Below are 16,198 nucleotides of genomic sequence, written 5' to 3' on the forward strand. Positions count from 1 at the left end.
GGGCACTAACTATGACTCCGAGGGCCAACAGGTGTTCGTCCACATGTCACGCATTCCAAGTCACTGGCATCTGAGACAAGGTGCAGCTTTCAACCTTGTCTCAAGGGTAACCTAGTAGCTAGAACACAACTTGGTTATAGGCGATATTCTTCTCAGTGTGCCTTTGATCTGAGGCTCAATACTGTGATTCTCATGAGCATCCATTGCAGCACCTACCATTGTACGTCGATGGACAACTTCTCATCTCGTCAATGTGCGCATGTGTACACTATTGCTTCATGATAGGACTGTCAAGAGCTGGCAACCCTCACTGACCCAAGTCCTTACTGAAACCCAAATCTTGATTTGAAATGGAGTGAGAGACTAGCTGGGGAATGGAGAATCAGTCCCATAGGACTCTCATAACGAGGCTGTACTAAAAAAAGGCGTTTGGTCGGTCACCAACTCGACTTGATGTTCGCTTGAACGCGGCCTCTAGCGGTTGTCAACGGAACGCCATGATGGCGGCGCTGCGGAATTGGATATAAGGCATCTGCTTACTCTACAAAATTACCTGTAGTTCACCCTCTGTCTCCAACATTGTACGTCATGCAGCCATCTTCTCTCACAAACCGGGCGACCCTGAACGCGGGGGTTAGAGTTTCACAGCATCCACGTGCCGAAATTCATCGTCAGAACCTTAGATTATCGCTGATCAACATGGTGTTGAGCAAATGCAATTACGTTTGTCATGTGCCTTTGACCAGTCGACGACTACTGCAATGCATGCACTGCTTCCTACTACTGCACTGCTTATTTGAGCCTCACTTTACTGGCTGAGATACAACTGACAGCTGCATGTCTTGCAACAATAGGGTTTAGTTCATACTCCTACATGTCCAAGCGATAGCCTAATGTGTCTTCTCGACTACCTTAGCTCTATACCCAACCCGCCCGCCTGATATCATTCCCTTTCATGTCTTCATAACTCTATAAAACAAACAAGTCCCAGCTGGCGTATTAAAACCTCTTAGTAGCATTGTCCAATGCTTCGTTCGCATTGCAGCCAAATCACACGCAAATATGCTCAATTGGAGTGCTTAGGAAGCGACACTCACGGGCTTGGCAGCTGATGTGGCGGGCTTCTCGGCACTGTCAACCTCCATGGCATCACCATCGGCCTCAGCCTCGCCCTCTCCTTCCTCCTCCTCCTCAAGCTCCTCCTCACTCTCGCCCTCGATGTCGACACTGCCGTCATCGGACAGCTCCTCCTCATCCTGAGCATTCTCTCCTTCGTTCTCCACACCAGCCATCTCTGAATCCTCTCCGTTGCTGGCCTTGGCCTTGGAGCTAGCCTCAGCCTCGTCAGCTTCAGCGGCTTCCTCCTCCTCAGCCTCCTCAGCACCGTATTCGTCGCCGTCGGCGACAAGATCAGCCTCGGGTTGCTCAGGAGGGTACTCAGCGGGAGCAGATGCCTCGGAGTCCCTAGAGTCGTGTTAGCTTAGATACATTATCGTTTGCTGTTTTTTGACTTACCACTTGATGGCAAATCGAGTCACTCGGGGCTTCTCAGCCAAGACATTGCGCTTCACACGCTCAATAATGGGCTTAGCTGGGGGCTCAGCGTTGAGCTCCTCCGAATCATATTCGTTGTTGACGTAGTAACCGACGCGAATGAACTCACGTCCATCGTAGGCGCAGGTCAGGAGAATGACGGTAACACCGAGAATCTCTGCATCGGGAATTCGCGCGGTTTTGGGAGCATCGGCCTCGAAAATGAATTTGTTGACGCCAACGGGGATGGGACCGACGAGAAGGGAGTCGAGTTCTTGGTCGTACTGGTCACTGAGAAGTGTTAGAAGAAGCGGTGTAAGGAGGGGCCTCAATCAAGCTGTTCCATACCTGGTAGCGGATCCAACGTAAGTGAGCTTCCACTCGAGATCTGTCCTATGTTAGCGCTGTGGTTTTTTTCCTGCAAGCGACCAAAGTTGCACGAACCCTTCTCTAGCGGCTCGAGGCATTCGAAGGTAATCTCAAACTCGTACTTGTCGGTGAACTTGGCTGGGTTGTTCAGGACATTAACGCCCAAAAGCGAAACGACAGACATTTTGATGAAGATGGGAGTGTATGAACTGGGTAGGTCGTAATCAGGAGCACACTGCAGTGGCAAAAATTGAGGTTTTAAAAGAGAAGGGTGAAAAAGAACGAGAGCACAAGTGTCTGGTTCTTTAGGATGCGTGAAGGTTGATGTGGGGAGAAGCGCGATGTGAGATGCAAGACGCAAGAGAAGAGAGAAGAAGAGAGGAATAGAAAGTGGGTGGATGTAGTGGTAGTAGTAGTTGTTTGATGAAAAGCGCCGTACTAGTCTTAATAGCAGGATGCAAGCATGGGTAAAAGAAAACAAGAGCGGATCGATTTCTGGTTGCGACGGGAGATGACTTGCCCTGGGCGTCAGGTCCAAAATGTGAGGAGCGACAGTGGGACGCGTTAGCGGTCACACCCGCGTAGAGAGGTTGCGTTGGGGACGCGACCTCCCTGAATGGAATTCCAGGAACTCATCTCAGTCATGTGACCTTGACAATTATTGTTTGATTGCGTGCATTGTCCAAAGCCCAACGGGCTGTCATTGAATAATATCTCTTCTTTTGGGTAGTCCTAGTGTTACGAATCTTGTAGAGAGCCTGAGCTTATATGAACAAGGCGATCAGTCAATTTTTCTGACAATACACTCATACATAGTGCTATCCATTCTCATTAATCTCATGCATTTCTTTTAAATAACTACCTGCATTACAAGCCTGTCCATCCATCTTTCTAGTGACCCACTAAAGTGCGGCTCTTGGATACCAAGTTCGTCCACCGCCTTTGACATTCTAAGCCCAACCTGGGTTCTGCCGCAACTGCTTTGTTCGAGATTACTGTTCTTTGTTGGAGCTATCAGACTTTGAGGCGCTCGACCAAAACCATCCACGCGCAGCTCGACGCACGACCATTTCCCCGACCCGGATCGATTGCACGCCTGTCTTTGTATCGCTGTCTTTGGTTTTCTCTTTAGGCGCTGAATTCAGACATATATCATCCGGAGCCAGCTGGCGCAGCTCCTGGAGCTTGCCTCGTTCGCGACAGATTCTACCCGTTCGTCTCGTATCAAGGATTGAATCACTTTCGACCGGGCCCATCGCACCCCTTCAATCGAGATACTCGTGACTCTATCGAGTAGCGACCGCTTGCGTATTCTCAATTCTGGTCTCCCGATTGCCGTTCGCGACTTGGACATTATCTTCTGGTTTCGCTGGCCTTCGCCGACGCGCCTACTGAAATCGCTTGCTTCGTGATCGAGACTTGGCAGCACGACCTTTTTCTAAAAATCGCAGGATGACTTCCGAAGGTGCTTCATGGGGAGGAGAGGATACTGGCGCGCCGGGTTTTCAAGTTCAGCATAGCGAGGAACAAGTTGATAACTACGCTCAAGACTCTCTTGCCTCTGGTGACGCTGATACAGCAGATAATGGTACAGAAGATGACGGGGGAGAATATGATCCAGAGTCAGTCACCATTGGTACACCTGCGCCGGTTGCTGAACAATCTGCGGCCACTGCTCAACGTCAACCGTCCAAGCCCAAGATGTCAGGGGGCTTTATTGTTGAAGCATCCGATGACGAGGATGAGGGTGAAGATGAAGCTGACCAGCCTTCCAATACTGCTCCTCAATCGGAAGAAGTGCCCTCGCTCCCCCATCCTGGCCGTTCCACTGCATCTGATGAACCCGCTCAGCCAGCTCCAACCCATACACCTGTCCCTCCTGCTGTTCCTTCCAATGTGACTCCAGCTTTGGCTGGTCTCGATCCTGTTGCTCTCCTCGAGGCTCGTGTTAAAGAGGACCCTCGTGGGGATATGGATGCTTGGCTTAACTTGATCGCCGACCATAGACGCTCAAGCCGACTTGATCAGGCTCGAAGTACCTATAATCGTTTTCTCGAAATATTTCCACAAGCTGTGAGTGAACTTCATTCCTTCCAGTAATATGTATTGACAACATCTACCAGGCTGACGTCTGGGTCGAATGGATCGAGATGGAGCTTGGTCTCGACAACTTTGTCGATGCTGAACAGCTTTTTGGAAGATGTCTGATGACTGTACCCAATGTCAAGCTGTGGACAGTCTATCTCAACTATATTCGCCGTCGCAACGATCTCAACAATGATCCTTCGGGTCAAGCTCGCCGAACTATTACCCAGTCCTATGAGTTTGTCATCGACAACATTGGTGTGGACCGAGATTCCGGCAATATCTGGCAAGATTATGTCCAGTTCGTCAAAAACGGCCCCGGCCAAATCGGCGGTACAGGTTGGCAGGACCAACAAAAGATGGATCAATTGCGCAAGGTATATCAACGCGCTATTTCCGTGCCTATGTTGACCGTCAACAATCTCTGGAAGGAGTATGACCAGTTCGAGATGGGACTGAATAAGATGACTGTATGCTTTTCCCCTTGGCCTACAATAGCATAAAAGCTAACATTAACAGGGACGCAAATTCATACAAGAGCGCTCGCCAGGCTATATGTCGGCCAAGAGTGCCAATATTGCTTTGGACAACATCACCCGGCACCTCAGACGCACTAATCTTCCCAGGTTACCGCCAGCTCCAGGCTTTGATGGGGACCAGGAATTCAGAGACCAGGTCGAACTGTGGAAGAAGTGGATCGCTTGGGAGAAAGAGGATCCCCTTGTCTTGAAAACTGACGAGCCCAAAACATACAACCAACGGGTACTCTATGTCTACAAGCAAGCGTTGATGGCACTCCGTTTCTGGCCTGAGATCTGGGTTGATGCGGCAGAGTGGTGTTTCCAAAACGACATCCGGGAAAACGACAAAGAATTGGGCACAGAATTGCTGCTTGAAGGCATTCGAGCAAACCGTGAAAGTGTTTTGCTCGCCTTGAAACACGCAGACCACATTGAAGTCAACTACCCTGGCAAAGAGGTCGACAAGGCCGAGTTTGCCCAGGCTGTCCGAAAGCCGTACGATGATGTTCTCGAAACATTGTACGAAATGGGTGACAAAGTCAAAGAGCGGGAGAAGTTGGAGGTCTCTACATTGAGACAGGCCGCCGCACAAGATCTGGTTCAAGCTTCCATCGAACACAATGATGACGACGACGACGAGGAAGACAGCAAGCCTAAGCGTTCGCCCATGGAAGAACGCATTCTTGCAATCCAGAGAGGATACGCTGCTGAAACACAACTTCTGTCCCGTACGATTTCCTATGTCTGGATTGCTCTCGCAAGGGCCATGCGCCGCATTCAAGGCAAAGGCAATCAGTCAGAAGGTGGTTTGCGCAAAGTCTTCACTGATGCACGCCAGAAGGGACGACTCACAAGCGATGTCTACGTAGCCGTTGCTCTTCTTGAGTCTGTTGTCTACAAGGATCCTGTAGGCGCCAAGATCTTCGAAAGAGGCGCCCGTCTGTTCCCCAACGATGAGATGTTCATGATAGAATACTTGAAGTATCTTCATTCCAAGGATGACACGACTAGTAGGTTTGGAATATCCGAAGAGGCAACGCTTGAAACTAATCAATTATAGATGCGCGAGCCGTTTTCGAGACTTGTGTCACCCGACTGGTTTCCAAACCAGAGACTCTAGCAAAGGCAAAGCCGCTTTACGCTTATTTCCACAAGTACGAATCGCAGTATGGCGAGCTATCGCAAATCTCAAAGCTGGAGGACCGGATGGCAGAACTCTTCCCTGAGGACCCCAAACTGAAGTCTTTTGTTGCCAGGTTTTCATCCGACAAGTTTGACCCAGTTGCTGCCCCCATTATCATTTCGAAGGCAGTACAAATGAGGCCAAAGCAAGTCATGCCCACTATGGTCGAGCAGCCTATCTCACTGCGAAACAGCCCCATGCCAGCGCGACAAGAACAGAGTCCCCGTCCTCAGTATGTTCGGGCAACTGCTTCTCCAAAACGGCCTCTTGCTGTAGACGATGATGAGCTTAACCCCCCCAAACGACTCGCTAGAGGAGTGTCACCTCTCAAGGGTGCAGCGGGCCGCCGCCTTGACCAGCAGCGCCGGAACCAAGCATCAGCGTTACACAGGGATATCACTTTCCTTCTTAATATCCTTCCCCCTTCTCAGAGCTTTGACGCACAGCGCGTTAACCCCACGGCCATGGTCTCCATTCTCCGGGACGTCCAACTTCCTGATGCCGCCACGTTGAAAGCTACAGGTGGTGGCCAGGCACGCTTTGGTAATCCCCCCCACACTAGACAACCTTCGGGCGAGTTCGGCAGCAGGCCGCTGAGCCCATACGGAAGAGTGGCGTCTGCAGCCGGCGGGTATAGGAACTCGCCGCTGCGGCCGGAGAGTGGAAATACCTTCCAAGCCAACCCCTATCCTCCTCCTGACCCGAACGGCCAACTGCCCATGTGGCCGCAGGTACCTGGTGGCTACGGCGCACCGGCACCAGGGCAGTTTGGAGGATATCGATTTCAATGAGAAATCACTCGAGAGGATGCCAATGATCGATGACAAGGGATCTTGGGCTGTAGACAACATGATCTAATAATACCGGTGAAAAGGGGTTTTTGGATGACGTTGAGGGCCGTGCTGGGATTGTCTTTGCCTCGCGCGTTATGCATGGTATGGCGTTTGGGGGAATCAGACATCAGAAGTGGTGGGTGACATTGATATTTCGTTTGTTGAGAGGATGAGATGCAGCAATATTATCTGCTTACTCAATTGGTATCAAACAACTTCAATAACCTTTTATAATTGACTCGAGTCCTGGAATATGTACGTGCTTTGTGCTTGTGCTTTGTGATCATTGTAACGTTTGTCGAGTTTTTAGCCGTAGACGGCTGCAAACTGAGAATTGATGCCACCGCGGATTGCTACATATCGAGCTGCATTTACCCATATATCAAATACAGTGTCTCTAATTCTGTTTGCCACGGTCCGTATGTTTATGAACACTACCGCCACAATATTTTGTTTGACAATAAATACACTGTTTAGTCCGGGTTGTGGCTTTGACCAAGTCGTTGGACCATCCAAACACTCAACTGACACTCAACCTTTTTTATCAAACGAAAGTTCTTACAAGCTTTTAGCAAGCTTATATGAGTTCAAAAATGGCCAATTGTATTGCTAGATAACATTTGGCATTGATAAGTTCCTGAAATATCCTTGTATGTGATGATACTCGTAGCTAATTCCTATCACTTCATTGCCAGTGCCGCCGTTGCTTCCTCAATTCCTCAATGCATCACCGGATCCATAATCTGCCAGTGTCGTTGCAGTGGCTGCCCTTAATTCCTCAGTGTAATTGCTGCCTGATTCTTGGGGCGTTTTGTTGATATCTTTTCTCCGTGCACATCCTAAACTCATCTTTTTCTCTCCTCGTGCACCTCCTCACCTCAGCACCAACACTCCATCCTAAACTCATCCTAAGCTTCAATTTGGGCACATCACACAGTGAGTCACTGCCTCTCCAGCTTCCCTCTCTCTTAGCTATATAATCCCCTCCTCTCTCCCTCTTCCTCTCTCCTTCCTTCTTCCTTCATCACCACCACCACTTCTCCCTGCGCTTCCTCTTCTTGAGCAAGCATATCGACAACTCTAGCTTCTATCAAGCCTTACGCAAGCACCAAACTTCTCTTGCTTGACTTAGACAGAGCTCCTTTGCCCTCGCAACAAATTCTCACATCAATCAGATCCCAAACTTCGTGCGCTTGCACAAACGCGACAGCAAATCGCTTGCTTCCGTGACCGGTGAGTCTCTTCCTTCTTCCCTTTCTGTCATCTCAGTCCAAGCACCTCTTCCCTCAGGACTATAGATACCCTCTCTTTCTCCTCTTCAAATCCTTTTCTTTCCTCCAACACTTCCCTCAACCTACCTACAGCACACTTCAATCGTATCCTCCTTTCACTCAGTTCAATCTTTCTTCACCAATCATCTTTTTCATTTCAGTCACTGACTCTTCCAGACACATCAGTCACCATGTCTGACAGAGGTCGATCGCCTTCCCCGGCTGGAGGCCCCTCCGGCTCGGGACGACGTCCTTCTCAGTCTCCCGCACGTTCTGCGTCTGGCTCTGCTGCTGGTGGTGCTGCTGTCGGCTACCAGAAACCCCTTGGCTTTGATCCAGCCAAGCCCCAGGGTCAGGACACCCAAGGCAATACCCGAATGGAATTGCCCCCTGACGCTTACGTGGCCGAGACCAAGAAGGACTTGTTCACGCTGCGAAATGGGCGCTTCAACACTGAGGGGAAACCCGAGCAGATCGAGGTCAACCAGTACAGGATGACCAAGTTTGACTACAACAAAAATATTTATCAGTACGACGTAAGTAGCTTCCAATGAGTTCATATTTCATTCATTCTAACACACACTACAGGTTTTCATCTCTCCCAACCCGGACAAGATCGGCCCCGTCATGAAGAAGATCTGGGCGCATGCCACTACTCGCAATGCCCTGAAAACCTACAAGTTCGACATGTGGCTCTTCGATGGGAAGAAGCTGGCATGGAGTCCTGCTCTTGTGGAACGTGGCGAGGCTCGTTTCACTGTCGACCTTGACGAGGGCAAACGACCTGCTGGTGGGAGAGCTCGCGAAGGCGGCAAGTTTCTTGTCACAATTCGCAAAACTACCGAAATCCAAGTTTCTGCCCTTCAAGGTTATCTCGAACACAAAATTTCTTTCAACAACAGCGTTCAAGAGGCGCTGAACTTTATGGATCATCTTGTGCGACAGTGGCCTTCCAAGAACCTCCTGGCCATCAAACGAAACTTCTACAAGACTGGTCAGCCTGGAGCTCCTCTTCAGGATGGAGCTATTGTTGAGGTTCACAAGGGCACATATGCTTCCATCCGCATGAGTGACAATATCAAGCAGAGAGGTGTTGGCCTCGGCTACAACATTGATGTTGCCAACACTTGTTTCTGGATCGGAAATCAGCCCATGGACAAGATGGCTTGCAACTTCCTCGCCACTCTCGATGGGAAGTATGGAGGACATACACCTGCCACCATCAATGAGTTGCTCAAGCCTGTCCGGGACCGCAAAACTGGACGCTGGGCCTCTTCGGATGCTTTCAAGCAGCTCCGAAAGATGCGCCGACTCAAATTCAAGATCAAGCACAAGGGTCGGAAAAACGAGGACAAACTGTACACCATCCAAGACTTTGCCTTCAATGAGAAATTCGGCGAAGCTGGCGCATCGGCCAGGACCTGGACTTTTGAAAAGGACGGGAAAGACATCTCAGTGTATGAGTACTACAAAAAGGAGTACAACGTGACCCTGAGACTGTCTCATCTTCCACTCATTGATGCTGGAAAAGGTGGCATGATTCCTATGGAGCTTGCCTTCGTTGAGGATATGCAGCGATATCCCTTCAAGCTTAACCCGGAACAGACAGCCGCCATGATCAAGATTGCTGTCACCCGTCCAGCTATTCGCAAGCGGGACATTCAGAACGGAGCAGCTGCCCTGCAGATCGGTCAAGATCCGTTCCTGAAGGAGTATGGCGTCAACTTTGAGCCGCAGTTTGCAAAGACCGAGGCACGCATTCTGACTGCCCCTATTGTCAGATTTGGACAAGGTACAGCCGAACCCAGATTTGCTGGTCGTTGGGACTTGCGAGGCAAGAAGTTCTGGAAACAGAATGTCGCGCCTCTCCAGAACTGGGGCTTCATCGCCCTAGAGCAACAAGTGCAGCTACCCGTTATGCAGGCTTTTGCCAATACCTTCAAGAGCACCTACATCGGTCATGGAGGTAAAGTGACTGCCGACCCTATCCTTTTGCCTACACCTGGACCTCTCCGCTTTGATGCTGCGGGCGCCATTGCGCACGCTCATGAGCAGATCACGAAGCAACGGGGCTACACCCAGCTCTTGTTTGTTATCGTCTCCAAGAAGAACAGTGGAACTTATGAGCGCCTCAAGAAGTCTGCGGATTGCAGATTTGGTATTCTTACCCAGGTCGTCCTCGGCAACCACGTGCAAAAGAACAATGGGCAATACCATTCAAATGTGTGCATGAAGGTGAACGCCAAGCTTGGTGGTGCCACTTCCTGCACTCCTCCTCTGTGGAAGACACCTACATTCTTCCCCGACAACCGCCCTACCATGATTGTAGGTGTTGATGTATCCCACGCCGCTCCTGGAGGCGTAACCCCATCTACCGCCTCGATGACTATGTCTGTGGACAAGGATGCCACTCGTTACGCCGCCGTTGCTGAGACCAATGGATACCGTGTCGAGATGCTGACCCCCTCGAACATCCGATTCATGTTCGGAGAGCTCATACCTCGTTGGAGAACCAATCACCAAGGACTGGTTCCTAAACACCTGATCTATTTCCGAGACGGCGTAGGAGAGGGACAATTTGCGTACGTGTTGGACCAGGAAGTCGAAGAGATCAAGAAATATCTTGCCACGATTCTCCCTGGTGGACAGATGCCGAAATTCACTGTGATTGTGGCCACCAAGCGTCACCACATTCGTTTCTTCCCTCAGAGAGGAGACAAGAATGGCAATCCTCTGCCTGGTACTTTGGTTGAGCGAGAAGTCACGCATCCTTTCATGTTTGACTTTTACCTCAATTCACACGTTGCTATCCAAGGAACCGCTCGACCGGTTCACTACCACGTCATCTTGGATGAGATGAACATGCCGGTCAACGATCTACAGAAGATGATCTACCAACAGTGCTACTCGTACGCACGTTCGACCACTCCTGTATCACTTCACCCGGCGGTCTACTATGCGCATCTCGCTAGTAACCGAGCTCGCGCTCATGAGAACGTCAACTCTAGTGATGGTTTCCGAATCGGTCCCAAGGGCCACGAGATCGCTGCGGAGAAGCAGGCGCATGGTGCCTCCACCGGCCTTCCTAACAGGACCGTTGAAGCACCTCCGTTGATCCGCCTTGGCGGTGCACTTAGCCAGACGCCTCTAGATGGTGAGCAGCGACAGAGAGACTTTTTCCGCGGCACTATGTGGTACATCTGATCTGTGATGGACGATACCATGGATAGGAACGTAGATGGTGATGGAATGACAGAGATGATGGGGTGACGAGAATGGAGAGTTGATCGCTAGGGCGGTGGGAAGGGCATGGACAATGCGAGCGATCTTGATTTCTGGTGTATAAGCTAGCGGACGCAGCTTTGAGGAAGCACAGGATCATATCAAAACTAAAAGGGGCGACCGGTTTGGCGGGAGGTGGCGGTGGAGGTTGATTTTACCTGTTCTTAAAATAGCTCTTGATCAATTCTATTCAAGCGATCTTGCCACTGTTGCTGTTTGAAAATGTGACTTGTGTTGTGAAAAGATCATGCCAGTCTCGTGCACAGCTAATGTGAGATTGAGAACGAATTTTGATTCCGCCTGACTTGGCTTCGATATAACAAGAGGAATTGCTTGCCATTTGAAGGAGTATACAAGTTACGTCTACATGGCCGACTATTTAATCTACAGTGTTATGAAGTTGATGATGGATGGATCACGGAATGTGATAGAGGTCTATGATGAGTTGCGAATCCATAAATTTTTGAATGTGGTGCTTGCGAACAAGATTTGGGCCTTCTAGCTATAGAGAGACTGTGAGACAAGTATGAGAAAATATCTGGAAGCGTTTGGCGGCCTGACTTGGGGAGAATCCGACTATATCCGATACAGAGTTGCGATGTCATCTGCCTGAGTATCATGGATAGTATTTGTTTAGTCCATTGAGACAGCACATTAATTATGCTCAAATGAGCCAAAGGCTCGATATTGATATACTGAAGCTCAGAATATAATAATATCCATCGAGATCTCGTACTGGATACTGTTATGTCCCAGCGGATTGAACAAGAGCAACCCAGTTCTTCCAACATATCATTGTAGGGTATCTTTGGTAGGGATAGAGCCATCTCAGGGTTGCTGCCAACTCATTGCTTAATTTCAGACATCGAAAAACGGGCATGTTGATCTCCTAAAGGTGAAACATACCCATTCCTGACGTGGTTGACCATCCCGATCAGCCAAGACATTTTCTGTTCTGCTAAGCTCTCCTTCTGGATGTCTCAAACCCAAGACAGGCCTGAAAGCGGCAAACCACATCATCGGGAGCCTAAAACGTCGCGTTGAAAACTGCAAAAATTACCCGAGATGGATGGTTTCGGAGGCTTGTCTCAGATATTCATCTCTGATCTTCTGTTCACGAATAGCCAAGAGAATCATGGCCACAGCAAGACCAAGGGCCTGGGCCTGGATCAAGGATAAATAACTCTCTCTTCCATCTCTTTCTGACTTCGAACCGTCTTACTCAACCAGTCACTCACTTACTCCTTGTGTGTTCCTAGTCATTCTTTACTTTTCTTTGTTGCAACATGGTTCGACCAGTCTTCTTTGCTGGCGTCTTTGCCGCTGGCGTTTTCGCACAATCAACCGCTGATCCTGCTCTGACAAAAGACGGGGCGTTCCAACATCTTGGATGTGTTGCTGTTAGGCCCGGCACCTTTCCTCGTCAGTTCGATCTGGGTCAAGCTGGGTGTACTTCGTCATGTTCATCAAATGGCAACATCATCGGCTTCCGTGGAAACAGCTGTGTCTGCGACCGTCTTGACCTCTCACCAGGGCCCATCGCCTACCGCGTTGCAAAGGTTGATAATGCTCTCTGCAATCAATGGTGTGACCCGGCCGACAGATCCAAGGGAACCTGTGGAGGAGCCACGATTCAGGGATGGCCCATCTACGACCTGTACAAGAGAAACAATGCTCAGATCGTATATGAGGCCTTCCCAGGTGCTACTCCCACTCCCGCACCTACTCAGCCCATCCAAACTGGCATGCCCATTCCCAACCCTAGCCCAAACCCTAGGCCAGGTGACGTCTGGCACGAATGCCCACCCAATGTTGTCAACTGCCCTTATCGCAACAAGTGCCCCAATGGCAGATGTCAACTCAAGCCTATCGTTCAGCCGTGCCGTGGATGTTCTTACAACGGCACTGGTAACTGGACTGCTCCGACTTGTCCTCCTGGAGGCTGCAATCAAGGTCCCAAGCCTGTTCCCGTTCCAGTCCCCGGTGGAAATGGAGGAAGTGGAAGCAGTGGAGGTAGCGGCGGCAACGGTGGTAATGGAGGAAACGGAGGTACCGGAGGCACTGCTGGAAATGGAGGCAATGGTGGTAACGGCGGCAATGGCGGCAGCGGGGGCTCTGGAGGCAGTGGAGGCTCGGGAGGCAGTGGCGGAAACGGAGGTAACGGCGGGAATGGTGGTAACGACGGTGGATCTAGCGGATCCAGTGGCGGCGACGGACATCACGGAGATCAACCTCCTGTCATCGTCAACTCGGCCGTCACGGCTCGGGGTGAAAGCTTCATCCTGGCTCTCGTTGCGATTTCCTTTGCCTTCACTCTTTCATAGGCTTGGGGATGGAGGATGTTATCATTATAGGGGAGTTAGAGGTGGCTTTCTGTTCTTGTAATACACTTCGCATAGAAAAGGGGTAATAGGGGTTAGATACAGCTTTGGCTTAATATAATATCACATCAGCAAGACACCGGGAGCAATACTTCAAATGGGGGATCATCTAAAATCTCTTTCTTCATTTTACTTCTATTATGGTGTCGTGGTACAATATGCGTTCTGTAGCTGACTCACAGGACTGTACATTTTCTCATGTGACGAGCATGTCTTCGTACGTCGGAAAGCTCACTTAAGCAATGATCTTCTCCTTGCACTCGATACTACACTCAGTTAGTAAAATGACTTCAATGAATGTACTCTTATAACTCACCCGTGGTCGGCCTTGAGCTGCTTCATCAATGTCCTGGCAAGGCTAGGGTACACAGGGGCGACAACACCCTTATCTGTGATAGTACCGTCGAGAACCATCTTGGTAGCTACAGAATTGGTCAGTATGTATCAACTCCATCGCTCAATCTCGTAGGGGAACGTACCAACACCGCAAGGAACACCGACAAGCTTGGACATGGCGGAGTAGCCACCGGAACCCTCAGGGGCACCGTACTCGATAAGGGTGGAGGTCCAGGTGTTCTGGCTGCCGTCCTTGTTGACGACCTCGAAAGTGTGTTGGAGGAACTGGATGCAAGTCAGAGTGGAACCCCAGGTTTAAGTCAAGCTCCCTATTGGTACTCACCACAAGATCGCGCTCGCCCTCCTCATAAGCCATCTTCTGCTCAAGAGTGGCGCACAGGGTGTCGAGGGCTGTTCCGCGAGGGGTGGTCTTGGCATCAGAGAAGACACCAACTATAATAGTGGATCAGCATGCGCTCAGAAACGACCGCCAGCACTTTAGACTTACTCCACTTGAGTCCAGCCAGCACTTGGCTCTTAACAGACTCGTCGCTGATAGAGGTCTTGGAGAGGACAGTCTTGATCAGATCCTCCTCGCTTGATGAGCTAGCACCAATGAACTTCTGGAGGGCCTCCTTCCAAGGAATAGCCTGCTTGAAGAAGTCTTGCTCATCAACGCTGAGGAAGCCAATGTCGACGAGAGCCTTGACGAACTGGGGGAAACCATTGTAGCGAATGGTTCCTCGGACGACGGTCTCGGCATCGGGAATGCGGTAGCTATGGAGGTCAGTCACTGCCATTCAAAGTAGTTCTCTCTGACCTACCGCTGACGGTAACCAGTGCTGTCACGGTTTCCATAGGCAACGAAGTTGTAACCCAAGTAGCCGGTGTGGTAAGGCTTAGCAGTGCCCATGAGGTCGACACCAGTGATGTCAACCAGCTTGTTGTCCTCGTAGTACTTGGCGTTGTTCTTGAGGGCCAGAAGAACACCTCGGCTGCTCCAGCTGAACTTGTAGCCTAATCGTAGTTAGTGGCGGCGGCGTGAGTCATGATCGGGATTTGGAGTACCTAGAGGGTTGTTGGAGTCTGCAAGTTGGTTAGCTGTGATCATTGACCATTGAGTTGGGAAACATACTCTCAGGGGCGGGGAGACCACCGCAGAAGCTCTTGAAGGACTTGATCTTGCCACCCTCCTGCTGGATGCGGTCGATGAAGTCGACAGCGTAAAGGTGGTCGACACTTATATGTGTTAGCGAACGGTTAGAGTCGTAGATGGTCGAGAAGCATACCCAGGGTCAACCTGAGATAGTCAGCAAGCTAGAATTGGAAGACAGGATGCCATTACTTACACCAATCTCGTTCAGGACTGTGATACCGGCGGCCTTAGCCTCCTCGTGGAGCTCCTCCATAGCAGGAGAGACGTAAGAGGTAGTGACGACATTCTTCTTAGCCTTGATAGCGGCCTTGATGACGGCAACGTGGTATGTGTAGGGAATCAGAGAGATGGTGATGTCGTGCTTAGCGACAGCCTCCTCGAGAGCAGCGGAATCGTTGACATCGAGGCTGATGGCGTTGGTGTTGTCGAAAGTTCCAGCGAGGTTCTTGGCTGAGGCGAGAGTACGGCAAGCAACAGTAACGTGAACGCCAGCCTTGGCGAGGACTTCGACGGCAGGGGTGGCAACGAAGCCGGAACCGAGGAGGAGGGCGGATTGAGGCATTGTTGACGATGAATTGATCTGTGGTGTTGTGATAGAGAGATTCTCGTTGGAAGCAAAAGAATTTCCAGGAGCTCTTACTCAGGTCAACGAAAATGTAAATGTTCTGCCCCGCATTTTGGTAGGTAACGAGGGGCACCTCCCCTCCCGGCTTTCGGAGGTTGAGGGGCTGTAAAGTTAGGTATTTTTCCACCCGATACCGGGGCAATTGATGCAGAGGTAACCCGTAGCAAAGCGTTGGACTGGCGCTAAGAACGGGGTTTGAGCCTGGGGCAAGCCTGTAATGTCTTTGCTTTGTGACGAAATCGCGGGTAAAAGTGGGCATTTTGACGATGTAAAATAGACGAGTTTTTGTTGCTGTCTAAAGTGGAATGTGTTCCCGAGATAAAGAGACTAATAAATTTTAACTCATAGGTAGCGTTTACATACAAGACGGAATACTCGTGCATGCAATCCATATCAAAGGTAAAATGGAATCAGGCTGCGCACATCAACTTCCAAGACACGAGTCAGTCTGCGGCAGATAACAACAAGACAGGACCGGAACCCCTGTAATACGAATCACACAAGGCTCAATTGGTCGGTCATGGGCCTGCAATCTCTAGCGAACAGTCCGGGGAGTTGAAAACGAGACTAGGGGATGGCAGAAATTTCAAGATTTGATGCTGATTTATAAGAATATTTCGATA

At 50.2% G+C, this 16,198-nt stretch overlaps 5 protein-coding genes across 5 annotated transcripts; 3 read left to right on the forward strand and 2 right to left on the reverse strand.

The window, feature by feature from the left end:
• Window positions 1-655: 655 nt before the first annotated feature.
• FOIG_01244 (histone chaperone ASF1) lies at window positions 656-2,489 on the reverse strand. Its single transcript, XM_031197999.1, has 4 exons — window positions 1,978-2,489; window positions 1,882-1,921; window positions 1,516-1,824; window positions 656-1,464 (listed from the first exon to the last, which is right to left on the reverse strand). Exons 1-4 carry the CDS (start codon window positions 2,084-2,086, stop codon window positions 1,080-1,082), a joined length of 843 nt encoding a protein of 280 aa, XP_031073766.1. The 5' UTR covers window positions 2,087-2,489; the 3' UTR covers window positions 656-1,079.
• Window positions 2,490-2,819: 330 nt separating this feature from the next.
• On the forward strand, window positions 2,820-6,881 carry FOIG_01245 (mRNA 3'-end-processing protein RNA14). Its single transcript, XM_031198000.1, has 4 exons — window positions 2,820-3,975; window positions 4,026-4,457; window positions 4,507-5,518; window positions 5,569-6,881. The coding sequence occupies exons 1-4, from the start codon at window positions 3,355-3,357 to the stop codon at window positions 6,480-6,482; spliced, it is 2,979 nt and encodes a 992-aa protein (XP_031073767.1). The 5' UTR covers window positions 2,820-3,354; the 3' UTR covers window positions 6,483-6,881.
• Window positions 6,882-7,986: 1,105 nt separating this feature from the next.
• FOIG_01246 (uncharacterized protein) lies at window positions 7,987-11,283 on the forward strand (the record flags this gene model as incomplete). The annotated part of the gene is made up of 2 exons (XM_031198001.1): window positions 7,987-8,331; window positions 8,384-11,283. 2 exons carry the CDS (start codon window positions 7,987-7,989, stop codon window positions 10,997-10,999), a joined length of 2,961 nt encoding a protein of 986 aa, XP_031073768.1. The 3' UTR covers window positions 11,000-11,283.
• Window positions 11,284-12,194: 911 nt separating this feature from the next.
• FOIG_01247 (saccharopine dehydrogenase [NADP+, L-glutamate-forming]) lies at window positions 12,195-15,914 on the reverse strand. Its single transcript, XM_031198002.1, has 10 exons — window positions 15,144-15,914; window positions 15,084-15,094; window positions 14,930-15,033; window positions 14,863-14,880; window positions 14,619-14,811; window positions 14,303-14,571; window positions 14,138-14,247; window positions 13,938-14,079; window positions 13,775-13,880; window positions 12,195-13,724 (listed from the first exon to the last, which is right to left on the reverse strand). The coding sequence occupies exons 1-10, from the start codon at window positions 15,510-15,512 to the stop codon at window positions 13,694-13,696; spliced, it is 1,353 nt and encodes a 450-aa protein (XP_031073769.1). The 5' UTR covers window positions 15,513-15,914; the 3' UTR covers window positions 12,195-13,693.
• Window positions 12,216-13,563, forward strand: FOIG_01248 (uncharacterized protein). The gene has a single exon (XM_031198003.1). The coding sequence runs from the start codon at window positions 12,364-12,366 to the stop codon at window positions 13,399-13,401; it is 1,038 nt and encodes a 345-aa protein (XP_031073770.1). The 5' UTR covers window positions 12,216-12,363; the 3' UTR covers window positions 13,402-13,563.
• Window positions 15,915-16,198: the final 284 nt, after the last annotated feature.

This window comes from Fusarium odoratissimum (genome assembly GCF_000260195.1).
Source record: "Fusarium odoratissimum NRRL 54006 unplaced genomic scaffold supercont1.1, whole genome shotgun sequence".
In the NCBI taxonomy this organism is placed as follows: Eukaryota; Fungi; Ascomycota; class Sordariomycetes; order Hypocreales; family Nectriaceae; genus Fusarium; species Fusarium odoratissimum.